We start from the raw sequence: 18911 nt of genomic DNA, 5'->3' as shown, positions 1-18911 counted from the left end.
TAGCTGTTTTCTTCATCTACATGCTAGCTGTTTTGGCTAATTTAGGTTTTTTCCATTTTTTTAGTCCATTTTGGAGTTTAGCTAATATTTCTGCTATATTCTAGCTGTTTTGGCTAATTTAAGCTTTTTTATTACTTTATTGAGACTGTTTTTGAGTTAGGCTAATATTGCAGCTATATGTTAGCTGTTTTAGCTAATTTAAGTTTTTTTTATAAAGTTTTTCGACTGTTTTGGAGTTAGCCTAATATTTACACGCTAGCTGTTTTGGCTAAATTTAGGCTTTTTTCAGTTTTTAGGCTATTTTGAAGTTAAGCTTTTTCTTCAACTCCATGCTAGCTAACCTAAGTTTCTTTATTTTTTTTTCTTAGTTTTTCTAGGCTAATTTGGCATTTAGCTATTTTTTTTAGATGGCTATGTCAGCTTCAGTGCATTTTTAGCCATTAGCTTCAGCGTTTTCAGCTATCAGATTCGTCGTTTTCAGCTATCAGCTTTAGCGTTTTTAGCTATCAATTTCAGCATCTTCAGCAATCAGCACTAGCATCTTCAGTGGCCAAATTCAGCTTACAGCATTCACTCTAGCATTATCACAGGTAATGCTATATAGATTTAGTTCATAGCTATGTTAAAAAGTTACAGTTTTTTTTTTTTTTAGTTATAAAAAAGTGGTTTTAGTGCTTTGAATAAATGTTTATCCTGTTCAGCCCTAGACCTATGATGTGTTTTGGATTTTACCCTCTGGTGCGGTTTAGTTCGACACCCCTGGTTTATGGAGAGGATGGTTAATGAAACGAGAGACTGATTGTGGCTGTGGGGTTCAAAGACAAACTGGAAGCTAGTCACCATCTGCAAAGGAGAAGCTTCATCCAGGAAGTGACTTAAGAAGCCGCCAGTAGTGGTGTTGTGTTACTTGGTCTGTCCAGTGTAAATAGTCATAGTGGGCCTGAAATAGATCTATAATGGCATCTGTGAGAGCCACACGGAGGGTATTATTTCCCCTTCTGACACCTCCAAGTAACACGACATCCCTTTAAGTCCGAAGCATGCCCTTCTTCTGACTGATATTTATGGAAGGCATGCACCAAAACCGGTGAATGACAACATGACAATTAAAATACAAAAATTAATCTTGTGTGTCAAACGTGAGGTTTTATCAGTTCTCTGTCGTGAGTTTTTAAAGCTGTTAATTTACTTTATAGCACGGACATGAAATAAAACCTTATAGAAGTGTGATCAACTGATTTTTTTTCTTTTTTTTTAGCAGAAACAAACACGTAAGTTGCTTACAGCAAAAAAATACTACTTTTGAATATCAGAAACAAAAAATATTTAAATTAATATCCTTGGACAAAATGTAACTTTTCCTTTTTCAGCCAGTCATATATTTTCATTTGTCTATGTGGGATTAAAGTTGGTGGATCATCCTGCTACATATTAACAGAATGAAAGCTTAAACGTGACTTCAGACTTTTAAGAATTGTTTTTATTTCTTTGTTATCTTAACTGATATCTCCAGTTATCTCAGTGTTAGCTCTGTTTTCTTTGGACTATTATCCTTCTTCAATCTTTCCTGGAATACTATCTGATCTCACTTCTAAGAGGAACAAAAAAAAAGTAATAAAAAAATAAAATTCAAATAAACACAGGCACGTAAGGGCAGCTGTTTACTATATTTGTTCCTCAGTGTTTTATATCTAAAAAAAAAAAAAAAAGACTCTGGTACACAACATTTTAAAAAAATCAAACTAACAGGTGTACAAAAAAATGGAAAAACATTTTATTTTTTCCCAGGTGCATTTGTTTGTGTTCACTTGTTTGATATCAGCACCAGGAGCGAGTGTAACGTTTCACAGTGGAATGTGCTAACAACCAAAAGGCCCAAAATAGCTTTGCCGGATAACAAAACAGATACCCACACTTCCTCACTGTTCTTCCACACAGCCCATCAAAATTCAATAAACACCAACAGCTCGGAGACAGATTTATTTTTCGCCTCCTTCGTAACTCCATCATCTTCTGAGGGATGTTCGCACCAGGAGCTTTGAAGCTTCTCCGGTGATCTAGTTTATCCCGTTTTCGAGGCGCCGCGTTTTCATCCTCCTTCTGTGTACACCGTAAACAGTCTCACACTTGTCAGATATTGCGATAAATGTACAGGAGGCTGTGCCTCCGGCTTGCAAGGCAGTGGTTGTAACTAATGCCCAACTAATGAAAAGGATGTGGAAAGTTGGCAGAGGGAAGCGCAAGCGGTCACCATGTCCAGTTGCGATGCTTATTTCAGACCGCAGATTAAGCCGTGTGATTAACACACAGGAGGACTTTAAGAAAAGAGCTTTCACAGAAGCAACTTTAAGAAGAACAATAAAAGGTTATTCAGATTTTAGGATATTCTATGCATTTTCTAAATACTCTAAAAAAAGTAACATGAAGTGTGGAAGTGGCCCCTAAACAGGGCTTAATCAAATCCTTGCCTGGGGTCTATATGTCTTTGGGCTGTGCGTTTAATACGACTGTGACTCTCCCCGTTAAACCTCACGGCTCCCTCTGTCTGACTTTACTGCGGCCTCTCCGAGGAAGAGGGGCATTACGAGGCACGATGAAGCGCGTTACGAGGACGCTTACGACGGGAGTTACGAGGGGCAGTTCGCATTTCACGGAGGTCCTGGAATCCCACCGGGCATCTGGAGGAATTTACGAGGGAGGAGGCGAAGAAAAGAGGGCTGAAAAAGAAGGGTGGTTGAAAGGCAGAAGGGGACGATGTTGATGCCTGTATCCTATTAAAAGGCAGCCAATTTCGTAAGAAGGACAAACAAACACACACATTCAGGGAAGACGGGCGGCATAATGATTGACAGGTTTAAAACACCGATATACGCAAACATGTGTAAACAAGTTGTAATTCTGTGTACCTATAACACACGCGACCGCAGTAAGAAGAAACTGGAGGTGACATTAAAAGGTTATTACACGTCATAACCACATATCTTTTTTTGTTGCATTTTTCCATTGATTATTATAAGTTGAACAAAAAAATATTTTAGAGAAGCTCTCAAACATAAGGGATTAATTCTGAAAGAAAAAAGGTTAAACAAGTTTATAGGAGTGACAGAAATTCAAAATACGACGTTTGGACAAACCGAGGACACTGTTTTCATCAAAGCCTCCGTTTACCCTGCAGAAATTTTACTAATCGAGTCACGCACGCATTTAAAAGCAAAGGTTTTACGGTGAAATCAATAAAGCAATGAAGCCCCGGGGCTTCGTTCCAGAAGTTAGAGAAGACGCCTAAAATCTCACAACCTTATATAGTAAATAAATAAAATAAAATAGGCGCAGGCTCACAAAGTCATGTGAAAACATTTAATAAATCAGAGACTTTTAAACATTTTTGTTTGAATAACAAGCACTTCTGAGGCTATAAAAAGTTTCACATTTGTCAGATTATAAGTAAATTGATTAATTTAAAGCAAAAAAGTATATAGATTTATGCTCAGATTTGATTGAAACTAGAAATGCATTGCCAAATCCAGATTTTGAGCAATCACTGTGCTAATAATAGCTTTTAGTCCTACTTCTATATTTAGAAGTTGTGGATTTGTACCTCTATGCTTCTAATTTCTACAATTAATAGAAAAAAAATATAAATTAATACATTTTAAAATGTCCTCAAGAAAGGTTTTTGCAATAAACACTGACTTTATAAAAGAACTGGACCGAGTGAGTGTGATGTCATCCATAGAAAATACCTTACTTCTGGCTCCAACCAAATAAAGTCAGTTCAGTCGCCAGTTTGTTGTGGTTGCGGACGCCGCCATGTTTGACCAAGACGAGATCCCTAAGCAGTGATTGGTCCGAATCAATTGGAGTCACTGTTTCTACGGCAACCACTCTCGCTAATTGGAGTGAGTTTATTTGGAAGTCCGCACCCCTTCCACATGAAATCTGTCAAACACTTTAAACATTCGATGTGGGGGCCACCTACTTTTAATGAAGCCTCTGATTGGCCAGTTTATAACCTGAATATTTTGAAAAACAGAAAAATAAAATAGCATGCAAAAATTGTGCAATAGCAAGAGGACGATTAAAACAAGAATGGTGTTGGGTAATAGCTGAGTATGGAAGTCTATGGATTTTGACTTATTGGAGCCTGCAATACTTACTGTTTGGGTCACTCGGTCCAGTCCTCATATACAGTCAATGCTAGCAAATAATACCTGGTATTTTGCCTTTATTTTTGAAAACAACTTCTATCCTGTAAACATATTTTCCCTCTTCAACTCACTAATGACTTTTTTCATGACACCGTGACCTCTTAATAGCTTTCTTTTTTCTTAAAAACGCCTCTTGCACAAGCAAAGATGGTAGTCTGGTGAAATAAACTCTGTAACCTTTGACTCCGACTTGTTAAAGCCAATCCTGAGAAAAAGTAAATGCTTAACCTTTAACAACTGCAGTTTTATCTGCTCAGCCTCCCTGCTATCATCTGTTGGCCACACGCGCACGCCATCAGTGGGCAGTACAGTACGATGGAGGTAATGCTTTCCTTTCATAGTCACTTCTAAATCTGGACAACAATATGTCAGCGGGCAGCTGGCACGCGCTCCGGACTAAAGCAGCACCTGACTGCCGTCTGTGGCATGTGCGGCATGGCCTTTCAGACATCCCAAAGGCTTATTCATTTTAAATAATGTTGGAAATGCATTTTTTTTAGCTTTTATTTGTAAAAATTGTAAAGATCAAGACATGACTAAAAGCCAACTTTTACCCCGTTACCTCACTTGCTCCTGACATGTTGCCAGGACTCCTCCCCAAATCACCAGAAACTATTTTGAGGATCACGGTGAAGCCGAGACCATCACGGCTGAATGGTTAGCAGCTCCGTTACCATTGTTCCCCCTCTGTTTACTGCACATACATCAGAGGCGCGCCGGGCTTGAAGTTTAACTGCCAGCCGTTCGCAGAGTTACAGTATGAGCCGTCACAGGTTTATTAAGCGAGACATTATTGCAGTTTCACAACAAAGAAAGCTGCCGTCAAGCTCAAATTCCCTCTCAACACCCGATTTAGCCCAGAAGCTCAATATTTTACGATTTTCAGGGTAAAACTGACCTTCTCTGAGCATGCCCACTGCCAGACATTTCACAAATCGACAAGCCTGGCACGATTTCCTCCTCCTCTTGGTGATTTCACATTCATTAGATGCTGGGCAGCTGTATTCAATGTTACCTGGAAAAAGAAAAAATAGGTTCTGAGATACTGCTTTAGTGAAGGAACAATAAACTTTACGGCTTTACTGTGAAATAAATTCTAATTTTATTATCTTAAACATTATTTTCAACTAAAGTCTGACTCATTATGAGATAGTCACAGGAATCTTGAATCATCCTGCCATAATGACTGCTTCTTTCTTACATTCAAGCGGCTTTTATAGAAAAACTTTTCTAAAAGCGGATGGAGTTTGGAATCCTAATATTGGATGAATTGCCGGATCTAACGAGCTAAAGTTGCTTGTTAAGCCTGGTGGCAGTCAGCCAGTTCCAGGTGCTCTTAGCAGGCACCTTTGACCGGAAGCGGGAAGAATCTGATGAGCCAGACATCAGATAGCCCTGTCCAATGTGAAAGCTGCTCAAGTCTGCCCTTTGAACCGATTCAAGGAGGCCAACTACTAGAGGTCTTAACAAGACGCAGTCCATCAGTTCTTGGGCTTGGAAAGAGAGCCGACAGGGAGCGAGCCAATCCATTTAAAACACCCACATTGGAGAGTACCAGCTTTCAGGGCAGAAGTCAAAGTACATGCAGTACATTCTCCACTAAGAGCCACATCTATTTAGTGGCTCTAAAACCTAAACTTTTACATGTTGAATGTATACACGATGTGCTGTCAGATAAACCACCTATCAGCTGTTTGCCAACAGATCTTTATTTAAAGCCTGTCTGCAGTTTGGGAGTCAGGAGGCGGAAGCTCTGAACTAACCGATCGGGGCTTATTTATACCAAAACACGCGCTCCGTGCCGCTTGCAAAACTGGTTTACGTAAGGAAGGAAGACGTTATCCATCATGCACGGTCAACTCCAAAACCAAATATCTTCTCTGCATCTTTCTTACCCTGAATGGTCCTCTTGAAGAAGGCCTTACAGGCCTCACAGGAGGCCACACCGTAGTGGTACCCCGAGGCCACATCCCCGCACACCAGACACAACCGTTTGGCGACTGAACCCAGCATGAACTCACACTTCACCTGGCCTTCTTCCTCCCCACACCTCCTGAACAGAAAAGCAGCAAAGAAAGCTTAACTAAAATAGTTTTTTTTTTTTAAATAGAAGTTTTATGACGTTTCCATTACCTGGTGCTTCCTCCATTGCCGGCCAAAGCTGCGGCGTGACCCTGGAGGCCCGGCGAGTCCAAGCCATTGCTATGAGCGAGGTTCTTGAGGGGGCCGTAGCTGGAGTTGGTGTCCGAGGAGGAGCTCCCCGGACTCGGCTGAGGCGGACTAACGTCACCCTGAGAGCTCGGGGTGGGGCTGGAAGGTTCCCGCTTTATAGAGGGGGCACAGGTGGGGTCCAGGCCCCTCACCGACATTCTGCCCAAATGCCTGAAGACGAAATCAGAAGATCAATTTTATGGAAATTAAAAAGCTTTATTTAAGAAATTCATTAACTCCACATCAACAACATGTACAGAAACTTTACATTTTCCATGTCCATATCCGTCTATTCGTCCATCAAACCCAGCAGAATCAGCCGTTTGAGTCCTCCACACATATGCAAACACCCGTCCATTACTCTACTTTGTTTTCAAAGAAGGCGATTGCTTAAACAAACGTAGGCAAATGGCCAAACTAGCGACCACTGCCACTATTAGCTTGTTGTTCTTGCCTGTTTTTTTTAGCCTTTTGTTGCCGCTCTTCTAATCATCGCTCAGGAGCTGTCAAAACTGAAGGCCGCAACTGTTTTTAAACAACAGTTAGGTACAAGTTGTTGTAAAAATGTTAAAAAGTACAGTTTTTTCAGTGTGCTGAGGGAAATACTGAATCCTGGGAGTGGAAAAAGGGCTCTGGTTTATACAAAAAGTGAGAAAATTGGCTAATTGTTGATCAAAAATTGGTTTGAAAGGATGCAGAACAAAAACTGTGTTTTATTTTAACAGCGTTTATGTTTGAGATAAAATATTGGCGCTCTTTTTCTGATTTTCAGCTTTTCTTTCTTTCAGATTTCAGGATGTCTCAAAGACTAGACATAAATTACTTTTTTTTCTTGGTAAACAACTGCTTTTAGGAGTGTTTCTGAGCCAGTGTGCTCAACTTAAAGGATCAATTTATCATGGTTTCCAAATGGGGTTTAAACCCCTCATTTACAAAGTCTGTGTGCTGTGATTTGCAGAATTATTAACTTCTTCAAACACAAAAAAAATCACATAAAAATACATTTGAAGCATTACTGGAAGCTTATCTTTTTAAACAAGTCGTAAAATAGAACTTTAAAGTAAGATGCTCATCTCTTTGAATCATTTTGACTATTTAAGACTTCAAATCTTTTAGAAAAAAAAACAAATCTGAGCTTTTTTGCCTCAAGACGCATGAGATTTAAAAATAGAAGTACAATTAGCTTTATCTTTTATGACTTAATTGCACACATTTGATTTTGTGCAAATATGTGAATAAAGATAACGTTGGTGAATGATAACAAATCCACTCGGAGATGGTATTCATACAAAAAAAGTGATACAAATTATGCTTTACGCAATAAAATAAAATGTTTTTATTATTTAACAAATTCAGGAAAACATTTAATAAATTATTAATTTATTTGTTTAATTATATATTTGTATTTTAGACACATTTTTGATATTCAAATTCTAAAATCATAAAAATATTAACTAAAACGTTAAATAAAGGTTTTAAGAAGATTTTAAGAACAAAATTGTTGTTTTTTGTGTTTTAATATTAAAATGATTTTTTTAACAACTAATAAATTAAAAGCAGGTAAAAGTTTCTAAGAATATATATGAAAGTGAACACATCAGACACACCGTCATCAAACTGGGGAGTGGCTGAGAACCTCCACATGCCATCATTGTGACTCCTTTCACGTACAGCTGAAAGCAGGAGAAGCTTAAACACCACCTCCCATTTCTCCACACCAGACAAACACGCCAAAACTCCCCAGCACACGTGCTGACGGACCCATTTCAGAGAACGCGTCGCCATAAACACTCCAACACATGCTTGCGTGCAACTGCGGCCGGGCCAAAACAGCTCGGCTGTTCCCCGTCCATCACGTGCACACGCAAGTGCACAGCATCCAGGCGTCTGTCCCACTCCGCCCTTGTTCTGCTGGAAGGGGGGGTGTGTATGATGTTCGACTCGGTTCGTTTCCTGCCATGTAAAGCAGGCTGCCCATCATAAGTTATTTGGTAGGCAAAAAGACTGGTATGGTCTAACCACCCACTGAGTAAACCGTGGCCACGCACTGATGACCCCTCTACAAAGCCGCAGAGACGCATATAGGGATGCATTTAAAAAAAAACATCACAGATTTAAAGCTCGTTAAAGTCCCACACTGATCATCTATTTTAAAAATGTTCCTGGTGGTCTTTTAGTTATGATTGTGTTTTTTAGCCAAGATCAAATAACTTGTGTCGTTTTCTAGGACATAGTTTCTGCAGAGCGGCCGGAGCGCATTAGAAATTCACTTATGAGTTAGCACGGAGCAACCCCGCCCCCTTTCCCCTTCCCTGAGAGCTTTACACCGAACATTATTGGTGAGCCAGCTCGGACGGGGAAGACGTTCATGGATCTATTTGTCTGCAAGTGGGTGAAGAGCAGGGAGCTTGTGGCCCGCCCAGCACTACGTCACAGAAATATGTCCTTCATCATCAGAAAATGCTTCAAGAACATGGTAAAAACACAATTATTATTGGGTCTTTAATATGCCAAATTTAGCATTTTTTTATTTGTTAAAAAATTCTGGCTGAATAGTAGCCAAAGTTAGACTTTTTTCAGTCTCTAAAATCCCTCTAGTCAGTCTGCTAATGTCATACCTTGACGGCTAAACCAGACACCCCCAGATGAATACAGGGACTCTCAGATTGCTCATTATTAAACTCTGTTTTGGTTCAAGTAGCAGTCAGTAATTACATTTTAAGATTAAAGATCAAGATAGAGCCCAATCCCAGCCATAAATCTTCACTCAGACTACTATGATCCCAAATGATGACTTTTTCTGGAAATCATATTTGTGTCCTAACAGGTCGCGAGAACAATCTAGCCTCTCCCCGCCACACGTCCAAGCTCCCCCTTTGAAGACTGTGAGAGCAGCACTGCGACAGACTCGGGTTTCCTCTTTAAAGTGACTCACTGGCTATCTATCACAAGTGTCCGTATTACCCAGTCAAGTCTCTGACAGGTAAAGGCTGAGATGTACTTTACACTTTCTATTTGTAATGTGGGGAGGCGGGGCTAAGACTTTCTTTCTCTTTTATTTTCTTTTTTTAAGTCTTTTATGAATGGACATCCGATAGATCAGAATCAGATTTGACGATGCCCATCAAAAGACTGTCTGTGGTTCAAGTTCAACAGCACCGTGGCAACAAGGGGAAAACGAGGAGTAAAAGAGGCAAAAAAGACATTGAAAGGAGGAGTGACAGAAAGAAAAGGGGCAGTCCCGTAGCTCATTAAACCTTGGAGGGGGGTGGTGGAGGAGCACTTTCTTTCTTTCTTTATGTGAGCAGTCGTAACAGAGCCTGCAAATGGAAAAGGGAGTCGAGGATGAAAGAAGAAAGAATCGAGCAAATCATCAAGAAGCTAAAAGTGAGCGGGGTCAGACAGTCTTTTATTTTTCTGCCACTGATGAGCATGGATTTGAGGTGGGGGGGCATTAGCCAGCTGTGAGAGGCAGACTTTCAGCTGAATTTGGAAGATGAAATGCTCCCACCTCTGACCCGCCGGCTCTGCAGAGACATGGATAGCATGCCACACGTGGGGATCATCTGCAGCCTTCATCGCCCTCTCTCCAATTACTTATCTCCCTACTTGTGTCACAAGCAATCAGCCGACCAGCGTGTCCACACGTCTGCCCGTCTCCCTCAGTCTGTCTCCTAATTGTCTTTATCTTTGCTGTTGGGAAAGGTTAATTTCAAACGTGAGATGCTCGGCGAGATGTCTTTTCCCACTGATTATGCCACAGCTGATAAAAGCACAGCGGTGATGATAATCGAAGGGACCTTTTTTTTTTTATACTTCTTGTTATGATTAAAGACGAGCAATCAAAAAGTGAGAGCTGCGAGCAATCAAACAGCTGCCCTGCACAGCATCTGAAGCCCAGGCGTTCAGGTTTCTGTTGTTTGGGCTACTGGGTGGGAAGATTTACTAGCTTTAGATAAAGCAGGCTCTTTTTCCCACCAATACTGCTAATAAACAGACACAAAACAAAAAAAAACTGATTTATTTAAAAAAAAAAACTTATATTATTTTTATGCACAAAAATGTAATTTTTTCTGTTTTTTATGAAAAAATCTTACCTTTAAAATAGATCAAATGAACATGTTTAAAGCAATAATAAATTGTTATAGATTAGTTATTCAAACAATCAAATAAAAAGCTGAATGAAATGATTTTCTGAAGCAAATTGGGGATGCTCCATAGACACCTAAACGCAGTACTTAGCTCCACAACTTTTCTAACACTTGTCTAACTAAAAAAACATAAGCTGTCAAAGAAAAAACTTACTCTGTGTCAGAGTGGCAGCTGAAGCACTCTGGGAGGTACAGGTCGACTAAATCCATGAGTGATATCCCAGCATGCCCCGAAGAGGAGGACCGGCTCCGTTAGTTTCTGTCCGCTCCCCTTTTTTAGCCGCTTGCTCCGCTCTCAGCTTTGGCCAATAGCGCTTCTCCTTGTGCTTTTTATTCTGCTGTTACACTTTAAGTCTCCATTGAGTCTTATTTTCGCCGCTGCGTCACCGCTTTCATCGTCTCCCGCCGCTCGCGGACACTCTCTCTGACGGATGTTAAGCGAACGAGCCGGGCCTCACAAGCGCGAGCCACACTATTTGAATGACCCTCCCTCCCCTTGGCAATCGCCCGGCCGCTGATTGGCTCACTCCTCAGCCAATGAGGATCCCCGCCGGACTAACGAGGGGATGCGGAGTGATTAACAGGTAGAGCTGGAACTATAAACACAGCTCCAAATGCGAGGAAATGTATGATTTACGGAGTATTTACACGAGCCAAGTATACTTAAATGTTCTCAAACTGGAGAGTCATTTTAAAATAATACTAAAAACTTTAATTTACTAGAGATTTAACCAATTTCTTTGTTTTGAATCATTTCTCCCATCATGCACCACCTCAGCATTAAAATAAAAAAAGAAGGGTGAACCAAAACTACTTTAATACAATTTAAAATGCACATGTTTTAGTAGATATTTTTGAGTTATTTTAGCAATAAATTTAGCAATAAATCTTATTACAAAAGGAGTGTGGATTTGTTAGGATGACCAAAATTAATATTGTGGGTAAAGCTAATGACATTGTTTCTCCATGAAGATGATCTGAGTTTAGAGAAACAAGACATGCTGGTACTCGTTCATTTAGCAAACATTACGAGAATTATAGTAAATATGCATTTCTACAACAGAGAACAGCACAAGTTTTAGTTTACCAACAAAAAAATGAATAAGTGTCTGTCAAGAGGCTGAATTTATGGTAGAAGTGAGGGGGAAAAATCACAAATAAGGTGTTATTCACATTTATTTGTCAATTGTGAGAACTTTTGCTCAATTGTGACTTTAAACATACTCTAAACATACATCTTAAATTAAGTCGGGGAATTTACTGATGCTGGTCATTGTCTTATCTGTTGCGCTTTTGCTATTTTTTGTGTTGAAAAAATAATTTTAATTTTTAAAAGCTTAATATTTAATAGTTTTTAGAAAGTTCTCAACCAGCTCAAAGTTTTATTTAACTATTTAAATGAGATTGTGATTGCTTATTATTTTTTATTACCTGAATATGTCTTTTAACTTTGATATCCAGCATGAAAAATTTTATTGTTTCAAACCAACAACTCAAGGGCATCCTGAACATGACAAAACAAATAATTCTTTGCTTGTCATTTAATATTTGATCAACTGTAAAAGTTTAAAAATATGGGTAACAACCCTCAAATGTGCAAAAATCCTGCTATGTGTCATTTGCAACTTAAACAGGAAATTCCATGAGCTCAATGAGCAGACATATGGACATCCACACCATGATACACATTACCTCAAATTGTACTTAAGAATTAAGTGACTTACCTCCTAGTGCTGTGCTTTTATCTGAGATAATCAGCCTTGGCAGTGGGCCTAATGTGATGCTTTCTGCCTTTCACTCACAAAGCTCACGTGCAAACAAAATGAGGAGTGGAGTAAGTCCCCAAAGGTTAACAGGTGCAATAAGAAGTGATTGATCAAACTTAAGCATTAGGGGGAAAAAACATACTGGCAAACAAATCATAGAATGTTTTTCAGACGGTCTTAGTTGAGTTTAAGTAATTTGCGCTTTAGCAGTATGAGTCACTCTGACAATAGTTTTGAACATTGAGAATTGAGTGAGGTTTGCTAAAAAAAACCTTTTTTTAATATCCTGTATTAAATTTTAATTGTTTACCCCAAAAGTCCAAATCAAATGAACAAGTTTGCATGTTTTTCCATCTATAAATTCTTGTCAGGTTATGAATTAATACATCTATTATGGATAAGAAATACTATCATATTAAGTGCAATGGAGATTCTGCATAAAAAGGGCATGAAACCGGATATTCCTTCAAATTTCAGAATGCTCTCTTAAACTAGTGAGAATATCTTGCAGGAGAGCCCATATTATGATACTGCCACAATTCCCATATGGAGACAGGGCCCTTAAGCTTCAGGGTGTCTTCTCCTGTTTGTATCATCCCATCTCTACCTCTGATCATCCTGATGTCGTGCTCTAAGCTCACCCCTACTGAACCAATCTCCACTGCAATGAAATTACCTGTGCTAATCTGCGGACGAGATAAAGGCCGGACTGCATGGAGTGCCTTTATCTTGTTACGCACTGCATGAAAACTCTGCCAGCTGAAACTGTGACTGCTTTACCAAAGAAATCTGCAAAAACTAGAAAACTTGGAAAAAAGCTTCTGTTACAGCTCATCAAAGAACATTAAGGTGAAGTTTGTTAGAAAAACTTTTCTATTCTGAAGTCAAGACGCTCAATTTGACATAGACACAGACTTTCAACACTAATCAGCATTTCTGAGGCAAACTGGCTAATGTGAAGGACCTGCATTAAACTTCAGGGAAATAACAGAATGATCACCGTCCGGCTCATTTATCTTTTCTCAACATTTGACAGGAGTTAAATGCATTTCAGGCATAGAACTGCTTCCTCTGGAAACTCTTGTATTTAATTAATTTCCTATCACTGGACTCAGGATAGAAGCATTTTGGTTTAGATCGCCAGCTTTAAATATTTTTATTGTTTTTTGGTGTTTATCTCAGTCAATGTGCAACAAATAAGTACAGTTAGAAGAAAAAGTGCAGATTTAGCTTGATGGAAATTGAAGCAGATTTACAGAAAATCGCTAATTTGCAACCTGAAAATGTGGCACTTTTTGGTAAACAAGAACATTTAACCTAATTTTTTTATGTTTCCTTACAATAAAACAAAAAAAAATCATCAGAGTTGTGCATAATATATATACATGTATATATAAACATACAATTTAAGCTTAAATTTGAAGTATAAAAATGAACGAAATAAAAAATACCTTTTTACTAAAAAAAATCAAACAAACGAAAAACCAGTTTACTTGTAATATGTGTTTTTACTTTTATTTTTGTGTCTATTGGTCTTAATATTTTTATATGTACTTTATACTGTACCTTTTTTATGTGTGAATTTCTGTTTGTTTCTTATAGTCTTGTTATTTGGACCTTGAGTCTATTGCAATAATATTATTCTATTCTATTCTATTCTATTCTATTCTATTCTATTCTATTCTATTCTATTCTACTTGTTCACCTTAAAAAAATGATAAAATCATTACATTTATAAGACATCCAAACTCTAGTTATTGGTTTGCCTGTTTTTATCCACATGGACACAAGAAAAGAAATCCAGGACTGACAATAAAAAGACAAACAAGTGCAGAAATAAAATCAAACACAAGTGGCTGCAGTTAATTAAAAAAAAAAAAAAAAAAAAAAAAACTTCTGCAAATTGAAGACGAAACGCACAATCCCATTTTTTTAGAGACTCTGGCTGGACCTGAGGACCCAGCTGCCATTTATTCTCCCCGTCTGCATACATTGAGAAGAATTACAAGTATGAGGGAAACAGGCACAAAACAAGAGTTGTCCCTAAACTCAAAGCCACCAAATCTCAGCCTGCAGGGACATCTGTCGTACCGACTTCCCGAACCGGACAGTCACTTGGCAACTCCAACCCCTCCACGCACATTAGCTTTAACGTCAGAACTCGTGAGTGTAATCTGCTTAGTTTATATCTGACCCTTGGCCATCCATCAATTACAGAGACAGTGAGAAAGACCATCGGCTCTGTGTGCAAACATGATTGTCCCGCTGCACCAACATAGCACCTCTCAGGCGTGCTTTATGAAAGGCAGGAGTCATGGTGCCAGACAAAAGAATACACTTTTTTTTTCTTTCTAAAGGAATGTAGAGATTATCTTACATCTATATGGACGGGATGGAAATGGGACACAAAAACACTGACGGATGGCTACTCGGATCAGTTTCCCATCGATCTGTGGCACACTGTATAGGGATCAGAGGTCACACACAGACGCACACAAGAAACCTTAGAAACCCCTCGGGTGATGCTTAAAGCGGCACAAACGCGGAGAGGCTGCCTGGACCTTCTGCTGCACCTCCATCGGTCCTCAAATGCTTTTTCCTCCTCTCCAGATCCTGCTGTCCCACCTCAGAGGGAGTGCTGGGAAACAGGAAGGCTTTAGGCATACCGGATTTCATTTGGACTAATATTGGAGACTGGATGCATCAGGAGAAGCTGACTGATACTTGAGTGGATTGCCACCTAGTGGAGGAACGTCTTTCACACTCAAAACGATCATAAGTCTGTGTTAAAGACTCAAAATAAACCCATTTTATTGTTCCTCCGCCATCAGGCCACTATAAAGCTAGGCAGGTGCCGGTCTGCAAGTTCCTTAAGGTGATTAGTCTATGTAACCAAGCTTTTGCTAACACTATTATATGGATTACCACAACAAATACCCTTCATATTCTCAACAAGCACAATTGGATCAACCGGTCATGTCTTGGTCATCCTCTAGGCTCTAAACTCTTTCTGCACTGCATGATGCGGCGAGAAAACAGGACATCTGTTGTCTCTTTTCGTGTGGCGTTTAGCAGCCCTCACTGTAAACATCAAGATGAGAATAGGGTTCTAGAAGCTGCTCATCCACCTATTCCTCTACTAACAAATGTTCTTTTCATCTTTTGTTTCACTTCCGAAGTCGATCAGATCAGTCCATTAGTGGAAATAGTGCCAATTAGGTTCTTACGTCCAAGTGTGAGTACATTTACACTAATAGTAGGCTTTAAAACTCATGTGGTAAAGGTAAAATTGGCCAACAGAACATTTTCCAGTTTACTATTTATGGCCCAAACCCTTAGATAAAGAGAAACCTGATCTACGTGAAAACATGTTACTGGAAGTTCATTCTGAGAATCCAAAGACCGGTTGGCACAAATGAGATGATTAAAAAAGGGAAAACATGACTCAGGATTCCTGTTACGGTACCTGCTCTTTCATAATAAATTAACTACCCATTTCCCCAAACTAAAAAAGTTATTTTTTTTATCTGAGATCTTAATTACCATTTTACATTTTAACACATTTTTACAGTTTTATTTCATTTTTAAGGAAATTTTATTTTTTATTTTTCCCATTTTTCATCAACATAATAAAATGAAAAAAACTCTTTTTCATAAATTCCTCCAGATCTGTGTGTTCTGGACTTCATTTCGGGACATATTTTGATGCACATCTGCCTCAAACAGACAGATTTATGCATCTGTCTTCAAAGAAAGGCTCCCCTGCTCCGCAAATAGGATGTAAACTGTTAGCTGTAATAATTCACTATTCTTCCGTGTAGCAGGAAATGTGTTCATTGGAATTTCCTCATACAAAACAGGAGTGTGTGGTGGCTCTATAAAAAAAGTGAACTGTTTTAAATGAGAAACGTGACAGCAGAGCATCAGATTCTCAATTTGCTTTCTTTTCTTGTCTTCTGCAAGACAGTCGTTCAATTTTTTTAAATTTTGTTTAGTTTCTTCCTGATACAAAATCTATTTTTGTTAATTCTGTTTTTTTTCTCCAAAATTCATTTTTAAATGAAGTTTTCTGGCTTTGTAAGAAAAAAATTACATTATGTTTAATTATTTTTTATAAATTGATTTCTTAAAAAAAGAATAGGAACAAAAATTAAGGTAATAGTTTTATACATATTGTTACATGTAAAATCACACAATTGACTTTAGGGTTATTTAACAAGTTTATTTTAGTTTATCTTAGTTTTATACATATTTGTTAGTTAAAATAAAAATATTAATGTCTCATGAGGGTTTAGTGTGTTGATGCACCTTAAAAACTTTTTAAAAAATGATGTAATATTTTTTTTTGTCCTTTCAGAGAAAAGTACTAGAAAGTATTGGTAAAATTAAGATAGAAAGTTATGGAATTATTATAAAACAACAAAAAAGGGGGACAAAAAGGAAAAACTGTTTGAAAATGAAGACAAAAAAGAGAGGAACGAGCTTTATTGAAATAAATGAAAAAGTTTAATTAAAATCATGTGTGTTTTAGCTTTCTTTTGGGCATTTAACAAAAGGGAATGTAAAATAATGAGATGTAATTTTAAAAAATTAGATATAATTTGATATATTTGATATTTTTTCAAACTAATTACTAAGTTTTTGCCCTCACTTTTCTTTTCTTCATTCCCTCTATTTTAACATTTTTTGACACTCCTTTCTTTCCATACATCGTTGCATTTGGTTCTGAAATTCTTTCATGCAAAGCTCACGGCGGGACGTTCTCAGTCGTTGACCCCCACCCCTCCCTTCTTAAAACCGGGCACCTGGTTCCCAGACTCGTCCCAGGTGAGGAGTCACTGATGCTGGGCCTACACTGAACACATACTGGAATCAGCAGTACACACACCCAACACTGATGCCAGGAGTCATGAAAAATAAAAATAAAAACAACAAGAAGTTGAGCTCATCATATCAGTTTTATCTCTGCAGGAGGCAATTTTTCCCTCTGGCAAACACACAAAAAAGAGGAACGAAACTATGTTTTCACATTGTTTTAAATAAAAATATCCACTATGGCTATATGTTTTAAGCCTCAAGGTTTACTTGTGCATGTGACTTGGACTAGTAGATTATCTTTAGCAGCTCCACAGGTGAGCCACACTTCACATAAACCAAAATTCTTCACAAATGTGTTGCTAACGTATCCATCATTCTTCATGCTGCCACTCACACAAACCCTTTGCAAGATTTAACAGCCACCTTCAATACTCTCCTTCCCTCCTGGGGGGTTGGTGATTTATTATTTTTTTTAACGGTGACCCCACCTTCTGGCCATCCCTTCACCCAGTTAGCCTGCTCAGTACAGTCCACTGCTTCCCATGGCAGGCTACACCAGTCAAAATGTAATTTTCTGCAAGATTAAACCTGATAATGACCCACTTTGGAGGGCTGCCATAAATGAAAGCTTCCAATTATAAATGCAAACCTATTGATTTGTCAACTGAGGTCGAGGCGGGGGATCTGGACAAATGTTAAGTGATGCTTACTGACATTTTTATCTATACTGCACACACATTAAGACATGAAGTGAAAAGAACAGACTGCTTGTAAAGTAAACGAAAAGCCAGAAAAAGACCAGTTCACCTGGCATCAAAGTCGCCCCTCACCTGCAGACACACATACACACACTCTTCCCCTCAAACTGGACTGTTTCCAAGCAGACGAGCACAAAAACACAAATATGTCCATTGGCTGCATTTGAAAAGAAAAGTCTACTTTAGTCCCATCGCTTTCGCTCAGTACTCACTGTCAGTTTCATCCACTGACTGGCCGATCCTCCGCTCTACAGCTGCATTCAGTCAGTCAGTCTCAAGGACAAACGCTCCAGATCTGCTCCCCTCCGGTCTCTGTAGCTCAGCGATGCAGCAGCGCACACAAACTCACAACACACACACACACACACTGCCCTCTCCCTCTTTCTCTCCTCTCAGCATCTCACTCTGATCCAGTGCTGAGTTTACCTGCCCGTCCTGCTCACAGGGGAGTCCTGAGAGAGCGTGTCAGACAGAAAGTGCATCTAAGAGAACGAGTCTGTCTTGGGTTTGAAGGAGAGGCGGCGAGCTGAGGACACAAAGCGCTCCTGTATTCCCATAGATACAGGGGAGGGTTTTCTATTGCAGCCTTGAAGAAAAAAAAAAGATGTGGGAGAAGGAGGGAGAAGATCCGCGCATCATATTTCAGCAACGTTGAGTCAGCATATGAGTGTGATGTCTGTATTGTGAGAGCTGGAAATACTTTTTTATGAGCAGTTATTGTAAAAGCACGGTTTGTCAAAACAGCTGAGAGCACGGATTCTCAGGCATCGGGGGACTTCTAGTGTGAGATCGGTGTCAAATATCTGAAAGAGGACACTGTCACACCTCTGTTGTAGTTTAAAAACTAGACGGAAGAGCAAGAAATGTAGAAATCAAAGCTAGTGTTAAACACGGCAGAGGTACTATTATGATGTGGGATTGCGTTTTGATGGAGGAGGCTTGAATATTTAATGAAATTGAGAATCAAGAGTAAAAAAACTATTAAAATTAAAAATTTGA

At 38.9% G+C, this 18911-nt stretch overlaps 1 protein-coding gene and 1 long non-coding RNA gene across 5 annotated transcripts in view; one reads left to right on the top strand and one right to left on the bottom strand.

Moving 5' to 3' along the window:
* Window positions 1-18842, bottom strand: part of LOC112158453 (estrogen-related receptor gamma) — a 28824-nt gene extending 9982 nt beyond the window's left edge. Inside the window, exons 1-5 of one of the 4 annotated variants that reach the window (XM_036210583.1) lie at window positions 10725-11084; window positions 10029-10112; window positions 6342-6590; window positions 6104-6261; window positions 5107-5223 (exon numbers count right to left, since the gene is read on the bottom strand). In XM_036210583.1, coding sequence (XP_036066476.1) covers window positions 5107-5223; window positions 6104-6261; window positions 6342-6577 — 511 coding nt within the window. In that variant the 5' untranslated portion in view covers window positions 6578-6590; window positions 10029-10112; window positions 10725-11084. Of the gene's footprint in view, window positions 1-5106; window positions 5224-6103; window positions 6262-6341; window positions 6591-6687; window positions 7586-10028; window positions 10113-10724; window positions 11085-18124 lie in introns of those variants that run through there. The other 3 variants (XM_024291837.2, XM_024291833.2, XM_024291836.2) reach the window with 3 other exon arrangements.
* On the top strand, window positions 8919-10424 carry LOC118598166. The gene is made up of 2 exons (XR_004947283.1): window positions 8919-9402; window positions 9493-10424. It is a non-coding gene; the product is annotated as an uncharacterized LOC118598166 (long non-coding RNA).
* Window positions 18843-18911: the final 69 nt, after the last annotated feature.

Source organism: Oryzias melastigma, linkage group LG24 (genome assembly GCF_002922805.2).
Source record: "Oryzias melastigma strain HK-1 linkage group LG24, ASM292280v2, whole genome shotgun sequence".
In the NCBI taxonomy this organism is placed as follows: Eukaryota; Metazoa; Chordata; class Actinopteri; order Beloniformes; family Adrianichthyidae; genus Oryzias; species Oryzias melastigma.
This window is presented reverse-complemented; position numbering and strand designations above follow the sequence as displayed.